Source organism: Microtus pennsylvanicus, chromosome 1 (assembly GCF_037038515.1).
Source record: "Microtus pennsylvanicus isolate mMicPen1 chromosome 1, mMicPen1.hap1, whole genome shotgun sequence".
NCBI classification, from domain to species: Eukaryota; Metazoa; Chordata; class Mammalia; order Rodentia; family Cricetidae; genus Microtus; species Microtus pennsylvanicus.
The window spans coordinates 62,873,488-62,882,391 of NC_134579.1; the positions used below are offsets into that span (position 1 = coordinate 62,873,488).

At 46.2% G+C, this 8,904-nt stretch overlaps 1 protein-coding gene across 2 annotated transcripts; it reads right to left on the reverse strand.

Moving 5' to 3' along the window:
• Positions 1–807: 807 nt before the first annotated feature.
• On the reverse strand, positions 808–8,900 carry Cep19 (centrosomal protein 19). 2 transcript variants are annotated; one of them, XM_075967102.1, is made up of 4 exons: positions 8,608–8,900; positions 6,466–6,542; positions 5,430–5,593; positions 808–2,571 (listed from the first exon to the last, which is right to left on the reverse strand). In XM_075967102.1, exons 3-4 carry the CDS (start codon positions 5,557–5,559, stop codon positions 2,213–2,215), a joined length of 489 nt encoding a protein of 162 aa, XP_075823217.1. In that variant the 5' UTR covers positions 5,560–5,593; positions 6,466–6,542; positions 8,608–8,900; the 3' UTR covers positions 808–2,212. The 2 variants fall into 2 exon arrangements, with proteins under 2 accessions (XP_075823217.1, XP_075823227.1); XM_075967112.1 differs by having other exon boundaries at positions 5,430–5,611.
• Between the last annotated feature and the right edge of the window lie 4 nt (positions 8,901–8,904).

An 8,904-nucleotide genomic window follows, 5' to 3' on the forward strand; every position in this document is an offset into this window, starting at 1 on the left:
CAGAACGACTCGAGAATGAGAGGAAGGAGGAACCCTTGTGCACGCAGCCACTGGAAATTTGTATGAAGGCTTAGAAAAAAATCTATAAATGGGACAACCAAATGACCCAGGTATCACACTCCCAGGGGAAGACGCAAAGGACTCTAAGTCAACTACTACAGACACACTCGCACATCCACGTCTGCTGCTCCTAAGTCAACTACAGACACACACACCCACGTCTGCTGTTCCTAAGTCAACTACTACAGACACACACATCCACGTCTGCTGTTCCTAAGTCAACAACTACAGACACACTCGCACATCCACGTCTGCTGTTCCTAAGTCAACTACTACAGACACACTCGCACATCCACGTCTGCTGCTCCTAAGTCAACAACTACAGACACACTCGCACATCCACGTCTGCTGCTCCTAAGTCAACAACTACAGACACACTCGCACATCCACGTCTGCTGCTCCTAAGTCAACTACTACAGACACACTCGCACATCCACGTCTGCTGCTCCTAAGTCAACTACTACAGACACACTCGCACATCCACGTCTGCTGCTCCTAAGTCAACAACTACAGACACACTCGCACATCCACGTCTGCTGCTCCTAAGTCAACTACTACAGACACACTCGCACATCCACGTCTGCTGCTCCTAAGTCAACTACTACAGACACATTTGCACACCCATGTCCTCTCCTGCTAAGTCAACAACTACAGACACACATCCATGTCTGCTGCTGCTGTATTCACAACTAGGAAATGCAACCAGCCTAGATATCCATCAAGAAATTAGTAAAGGAAATGTATACATACACACAATGTAATTTTATTTACAGGAAGTGGAGACAAAAGGAAATCATCATGCTATATAAAATAAACAAGTTTAGAAAGACAAAGGCTGCATTTTCTCTCCTATACAACATCTAGGGTTTTTGTTATTGTTGTTGGAGACAGGTTTCTCTGTAGTCCTGGATGTTCTGGAACTCACTCTGTAGACCAGGCTGGCCTCGAACTCACAGAAATTCACGTCTCTGCCTCTTGTGTGCTGGGATTAAAGGGGTGCAAGGGGTGCACCACCACCACCTGGCCAAACTCTAGTTTTTTATATGGGTATGGATGTGTGTCAGGGTGGGTGGGGCTAGAGAGAACACTATGAAGGGGGAGTAATGAGCTTAAGGGGTACAGAAGGTAATGGCACACACGGGACACAAAAGCAAAAAGGGGTGACTTGGGAAGAAGGGGGTCAGCAAGAAGACATGGGGACACAGAGTGGGGGTGGAGCAGGAACAGATGACATCGATGCAACTGTGAAAATGCCATAACAAAGCATGTTGCTTTGTCTGCTAACTTACCTGAACCCTGACAAACAAAACACGACTGAAGGAAAGGAAAAGAAAAACTGGTAAGACTCAGGACTCACAGGTACAGCTTTACTCAATGAATAGTAGTTTCCTTGTAGAAAACAGATGCTTTCTATCGCAGAGAATATTCTAGTAAGAGCAAACACACCTGCACACGGTGGCCTTGTTAAACAGAGATCACACTGTACCTCTAAATTCCTGGGCAGGTTTCAACAGGCAGAACCTATTGCTCACTTGCGGGTGGACTTCCCACCGTGTAAACCAGCCTCTCACAGGAAGTGGTTCTGGGTTTCAGAACAACTTTAGTGTACATTTCCTGAGTGTGGAGGGCCAGAACTGCCTTCGTCTGCTGCGTTGCATGCACCGGCAGCTGTGAGGCATTTGCAGGTGCTTTTGTCTACCCCAGAGTTAAATTCGCAGACATAATGAACACAGGTTAACTCCAATCTTGTCGGACTATAATTATTCACTCGTTCTCAAAAATGTCTATGCAGTGTCCTCCCCCTTTGCTTCATCTAGAAACATCTGTGGCCTTCGGGGGGGGGCATGCACAGGCCCCTTTCTGCTGAGGGAAGTCTTCCCTGCTATCTTCCCGTAGTAATCCAGGTTCTCACCTTTTCAGCCTTCATCAGAAATCAGGCTCTAATCTCTTTCCCGAGTAATATTATTAAAATATCTTTTTACAAGTTTCTGAGTTACCTTCCCTTTGGATTGCCATCTCTAACGGGATTCCTAAGCTGTGTTTCTCATAGGCCTACGCAACACATGCAAGTATCTTGGTTTTATATTCTGTTAGCGTTCACAGATTTTTCTGGGACCGAGCTTTGTTCTTCGTGGACATGGAGCAGGAGGTCTCAGAACTCGTCAGCTGACTCTGTGTCCCAGCTGCAGGACAGCTGCTCATCCTGCAGGAACTCAACTTCAATGTCATACACAAAACCGGGGTCATCCTTTCTCTTCTGATTTTTCTCAAAAAGTTCATCCATGATGCTCTTCCTTTTGGCCAGCTCCTTGTCATCGAGTTTGTTCAGGTCTTCCTCGGGGTCAATGGTTGTTTCCCGTTGAATTTGTTCCATCGTCTCTGCCAAGCTCTGCCCCTGCAAGTAACCTCGTAAAAAACTGAAGAGCTTCTCCAGCTGCTTCAGGGACACCTGCTCCAGGTAACTCTTGTGCCGTGGGTTATTCTTTAATTGCTCAGCAGCTCTGGTGCAGTCTGGGAGGAAGAAAAGTATATGGACAGACACATTCATCACCAATACTGGAAAGACTGAGATAGATCAAAACCCTGAGACCACCAGTTCCAAGCCTAAAGGGGCCTATAGAAATCAATAATTATTCTTTAGAACTACAGTTTTATAGTAAATTGAGTTTTGTAGGGTATAATCATGCTGTTATATAGCAGCTTATTTATTTTTTTCTGAGATTAAAACATACCAGCCAAACAGCCCAAATGAAGCAAAAACCAGTGGAGCTGCCTAGAAGAGGCTCAGACCAATGGAGTCAACTAAAAAGGACGCTCTCCCACCTGCTGAGCTGCCTGCAGACTGTGCGCTCCAGGTTCCCAGTTTTGTGAGCTGTCGCCCATGCTGGGGTAGATGTCGGTGATGCAGCTGCCTGTGAGTCATTTCTGCTCCCGTAAGTAAGGATCTACTATCATCATATTCCTATAAGTAACCCCACTAAAGCTCATTGGTTCACCACGCTGAACTTCATGCTACCTGTCATGGCCTCCCTATCTGAGATAAACACGTAAATATGTAGTGTCTCCCTAGGAAACGATTGTCACACGATGAGCACACGCCTGCACTCCTCACATTTGGAAGAACTGGGGAGAAAGAATGTTTGAAGTTAGCCTGGGCTACTTACTAGATCCTGCCTTATAAATGAAACCATAACTGCATGGCATGATGGTGCATGTTCATAATTGCTTCTCATCCCCGCATCAGGGAGGTGACCTAGAGAGCTCCTGTGTCATAAAATACCCAAAGGAGCTGGCTGATGGCACCAATGCTTTTAATTCCACACCTTTAATTTCAGTGTGACTGTTTGCCTGAATGTACGTATGCATACCATGTGTGTGCAGTGCCAGGAGAGACCACAAGAGGGCATCAGATCACCTGGAATTGGAGTTAGAAGATGGTTGTGAGCCACCAGGTGGGTGCTGGGAACTGGACCCAGCTATAATAGTAGCAAGAGCTTTTAATTGCTGAACCATTTCTCTAGCCCCCAAATGAAATATTTTAAACAAACAAACAAACCTAGTTTTGGTGTAGAGAAAGACAAATGGATTTTTTTCTTTTTTCTTCTTCTTTTTTTTTTTTTACTTTCTTAACCAAAAATTACTTTGTGGGATGTTAAAAACTGCCAACTGAAGAAACTGTCTAAGGATGAAAAATGCCATAATTTTTACTTATTTTAGAGATTGAATCTCACTATGTAGCCTTTGTAGGCCTAGAGGTCACTGTGTAGACCAGGGTTGGCCCCCAACTCTCAGAGATCCTCTGCCTCCTGGTGGCTAGGATTAAAGGCATACATAGCTGGTGAAAAAAAAAACTATAGTTTTTAAAAGGCAGCCATGTGATGATGGAGGAAGGTCATTGGCTAATAAAGAAACTGCCTTGGCCCATTTTATTGGTTAGAACATAGGTGGGTGGAGTAAACAGAACAGAATGCTGGGAGGAAGAGGAAGTGAGCTCAGAGATGCTATGCTCCCCTCTCCCGGGCAGATGTGATAGCTCTGCTCTCTGAAGCAGAAGCAATGGAGCAAGCCGCCAGGTCAGACATGCTGAATCTTTCCCAGTAAGACTGGTGCTACACAGTTTATTAGAGATGGGTTGAGAGGTTGAAACTAATGGGCCAGGCAGTGTTTAAAAGAATACAGTGTTCGTGTAATTATTTCAGGGCATAAGCTAGCAGGCGGCCGGGGTGCTGGGGACGCAGCCCCGCTGCTCAAATTACTACAATGTGACACTAATAAAATGCTGTCTACAAATGAAAAACATTTGGAGATAGAAGAAAATTTAGTATTATTAAACAGTAGTATATCATTTAACTCATGTAACCATTCTAAAATGTTAAATCATCAATTGACTGTTAAAAAGTACAGATTAGGAAATTCTTAGTCAGGGCCTCTATTGCTGTGATAAAACACCATGACCAAAAGCAAGTTGTGGTGGGAGGGTTTATTTGGCTTACACTTCTATGTCATTTAGTACATGACTGAAGAAAGTCAGGACAGGAACTCAAACAGGGCAGGAAACTGGGGGCAGGCGCTGGTGCAGAGGCCAGGGAGGAGTGCTGCTTACTGGCTTGATTCCCTCTGGTTTGCTCAGCCTGCTTTCTTATTCCACCAGGAGAGTTACACCACCCACAGTGAGCTGGGCTCTCCCACATCACAAAGGTTTGTCTACAGACCCAGCTGTTGGGGGCAGTCTTTCAATTGACACTCCCTCTTCCTAAATGACTCTAACCTGTGTCAAACTGACATAAAATACCAGTACAGAAGCTGAAGTTTATGAATGACAATCTAGTCCCTGATAGTCATGATTTAAACCTAAGTTTAACTCTGAAGAACCTCTCATTCCGTTGCATGAAACTAAAACCTCCCCCTCTTTGTCTCTCTCTGCCTCCTCACTCCCTCGGTTCTCCCTCTCAGTAGGGACTGCATCCAGGACTCCCTACATGTTAGGTAAGTGCTCTTTCACTGACCTACATTCCCTTCCCAACCCATCAGTTTTTATTTCAAATTTTAAGGCAGGTTATCTCAAGCTATCCAGGCTTGAATTTGCAATTTTCCTGCCTCAGCCTCCTAAAGTACTTGGATTATGGGTATATGCCACCAGCCCTGATTATGTCAGGCTATTTTTATTAAGACAGGAGGCAAGGGCTGGAGAGATTGCTCAAGGTTAGGTGTGCCTGCTGTTCTTGCAGGGTTTCCAAGTTCAGCAACTCACAGGCTCGTAACTCCAGTTTCCTTCCAGGCTCCATAGACACCCACATGCATGGCGAACACTCACAGAGACACGTATACATAAGTTAAACAAGGTAAGAGGCAGGATAAACTAGGGGTACCTGAGAACTTCGAGAAGTTTCGGACTGGCATAATGCGCTGGCGGCTCTTTCCCTCCGTCTCATTGTCGTAAATCAAGACGATAGCCGGGGGCTGGAATCTAATTCCACATTTCTTGGCAACACATTTCATGTTGACATACAATTCAGTGTACACTGGAGGAACTCTGAGAAAGACAGAATAGCTGTGGAACAAGTTTCAGAAAAAGAAAACCCAAATTGAGGTCGGTATTGCAGAAATCTGCTTTCTCCTTCTCCTTAGCGGATCTGACTGAAGTCTCAGCCCTGGAACTACAAACTCAGCTAACAAAGTTCAAGACTTTGAGGGCCACCTTGAAAGTTCAGCTGGCCAAGGCTAGCCTCGTTTGTTGGATCTCTGCTTGTTTGGGATGCAGGTCCTTCCCACATGTCTTTTGGTCTGGCCCCTTAGTGTACAGCATTCTACCAGAGGTTACACAGGAACCTCAAGCAAGCCCAACAGGTGACCGACTAGCCTACAGAAGCATTCTGATTTTTCATTTAAAGGATGCCTGAATCACCTTCTATCAATATTATGGTCTTTTAACTTTTTCCTTTTTTGAGTCAGATTCTCATATAGCCCAGACTGGCCTTGAACTTGTGATCTTCCCGTCTCTACTCCCCCAGTGTTAGAATTACAGGCATGTGCCTTCAACCTTGGTCTATGGGGTGCTGCAAATGGAACCCAGGGTTTCGTGCATACCAGACAAGCACTCTGCCAGCTACGCTACCTCCCCAGCACGTTTTTCTTTTAAATAAACATTTTATACGAAGATGTTCACTAGACCAGATCTACCCCACCCTGTACTTTATGAACTCTTTTATTCATCAAGAGGTTATTTTAAGCAGTCGGGAGATGGTGGTGCACACCTTTAATCCCAGCACTCGGGTGGCAGAGGCAGGCAGATCTCTGTGAGTTCAAGCCCAGCTTGGTCTGCAGAGCGAGTTCCAAGACAGCTAGGCAGAGAAACCCTGTCTTGAAAAAACAACAAAAAAGGCTATTTTAAAAATCATTACTTACCATCTATGGTCCCTGTTAGTCTCCTTACTCTAGGGAGGCAAGAGTGTGTCCATTTTCATTTAGCTCTTAGCACATATCTGCAACACAAGAAGGGTAATACTTATTTAATGCTATGCATTCATATAAACGAAGGTTTCTATATATTATCCTGGGGCACTGGGGCAGGAGCTGAGCGCTGTTATACATTGTGAAATAATATTAAGCACTGTTAATTGTTGCTCGGATTGTTAGTTCTGTGTGGCTTCTTTCTGTGAATGATTCAGACCATGTAGGGCAGCGGCTTCACGGGTCCTTCTCTTACACCTAGGGCCTGGAGCAGGGACCTGTCAGCAGCCCCTTCACTGGGCAGACCCAGCTTTCCTTCCTTCCTTCCTGTTTCTCTGAGAATGCCAGAGAACCACAGCCAAAGACAGCCATGGTGAGTTCTCCAGCAGGCAGGCTCAGGTCTTGGAAGGCGCACACTGGGCACAGCCTCACTGAGCATTAGTAACCCTAGGTTCACAGTGCCAGTGTGCAGTAATCCCGGTGGCTCAGCAGCAGCTCTGGGATGCAGATCACGACATCCACTTGCATGAAGGGCTGTGTAAACATCCTCGGTGCAAGCATCCTTGCCTAGCATCCATCTGGCCGCTCACTTCTGGAGTCACCTGCGATACACCCTCTTTGTTCTGCTCCAAGTGCTCCATGTTACAACATTAGGCTCATTCAAATGCTTTGCAAACAGCCTCGGTCTTTTCTTTCCCGCTTTTGATCTTTAGGACTAGCAGACCAGACTTCAACTCCAATAAGACATGGTAAAACTGGCACACTGGGAGCAGCCTCCATCCTGGTAGCAGCAGTCACAGCCCCACGAAGGCAACTGAAGGTTCCAAGAGTAGGTACCTGTGGTGGTCTGAATAAAAATGGCCCCTACCAGGAGTGGCACTCTTAGGAAGTGTGGCCTTGCTGGAGGAGGTGTCACAGATCTCTTCCTCCTACCTGAGGATCAAGATGTAGGACTCTCAGCTCCTTCTCCAGAACCACATCTGCCTGCACACCACCATGTCTTATCGTGATGATAACTGTAAGCCAGCCCTCATTAAATGTTTTCTTTATAAGAGTTGCTGTGGTCATGGTGTCTCTTCACAGCAATAGAAACCCTAAGAAAGCAACTGAAGCAGAAATAGTAGAGAAGTTATGAGGCCTAGGTGCCGAAGAGTTTCAGGGGGGCTTCCAGGCCTGGAGGGCTTAGGGCTCTTGTACCCTGGTCCAGCAGCAGTAAGACCAGCCATTGCAGGAAAGGAGACACTCAAGGCCCCAGGAGCTGTAACTTAGTTCTGCTGGAGAACAATTATAGGCATATTATTTAAGAAGTTGACAGTATTTGTACTGGTTCATTATAGAAAAATAGGGACAAAAGAGAGGAAGAAAACATGAAATATTCACCTAACTTCCATCTTTATGTTTTATGCTTGCCAAGTAGACTTGTCATACAGGACCGTAATCTGTAGTCTTACCTCTGCTGTTAGAGGTGAGAATTTGTATTCCTCTGAGAGTAGGCATAATAAAGAGCTGGTTTTCAAACTGCTGTGCCCTGCCTCTGATCTGAGTCAGTGGCTAGGCACTACTCCCAGGTCACCTCATTAAAGTATGATGTTAGTGTACTTCCTAAAACGACTACTAAACACATTATAACAGATGACCACACTTTTCAATACAACTGACGATAATGTAGGGCGTTCGCTATAGAGTTTTCCTTTTTGAATTTATTTTTAGGGACAGGATTTCTCTGTCTAGCCCTAGCTGTCCTGGAAACTAGCTCTTGTAGACCAGGCTGGCCTTGAACTCACAGAGATCCTCCTGCCTCTGCCTCCCAAGAGCTGGGATTAAAGGTGTCCGCCACCACACCTGGCTGTCCATATTTTTTAACTGCAGGCTTGTAGTGTTATATTACACCCGTTCCCACTCCGAGACCTCATGCCTGGTCAGCACTAGCACTCTCCAAAACTGCTAATGCGTCCCAGAGTTGGGAGGAGTGACAGCATGTTTCCCTAACTGTTCTTGGCCGCATGAGTCCCAGGGATCAACGACTGCCCCTCAAGCACCTAAGGGGGTACGGATTTCCTCCTGATGTCCTCACTAGTGCAAGGCGACCCTTCTTACCCTTGAAGAAGTACAGGAAGTGCACATCTGAACAGCAGTGAGAGGGTCGTTTCCATCCAACCTCATTGCACAGAGGACTCATTATACCGACTTTGAGGTGGAGCGGAACTTGGCGCTGCAGGAAGAAGCGACAGCCATACCCTACAGGGGTAACCATGGGGTGAGCTCAGAGGCAGGAGGCCTAGCCCACACCACCCGGCTGCGGACAGGAAGCCGGCTAGAGCTCTGCGAGTGTGGTCCTGAGACCGTGCTCGGTCTAGAGGCCGGTCGGGCGCCCCCTTAGGATGGTTTCCAAGG

Excerpts from the sequence above, each read along its gene's own strand:
- Cep19 (XM_075967102.1), bottom strand. The coding sequence starts at position 5,559 with ATGAAATGTGTTGCCAAGAAATGTGGAATTAGATTCCAGCCCCCGGCT. Across the intron at positions 2,572-5,429 it reads AAACTTCTCGAAGTTCTCAG|ACTGCACCAGAGCTGCTGAG; the intron begins GTACCCCTAGTT and ends TCTTCCTCCCAG.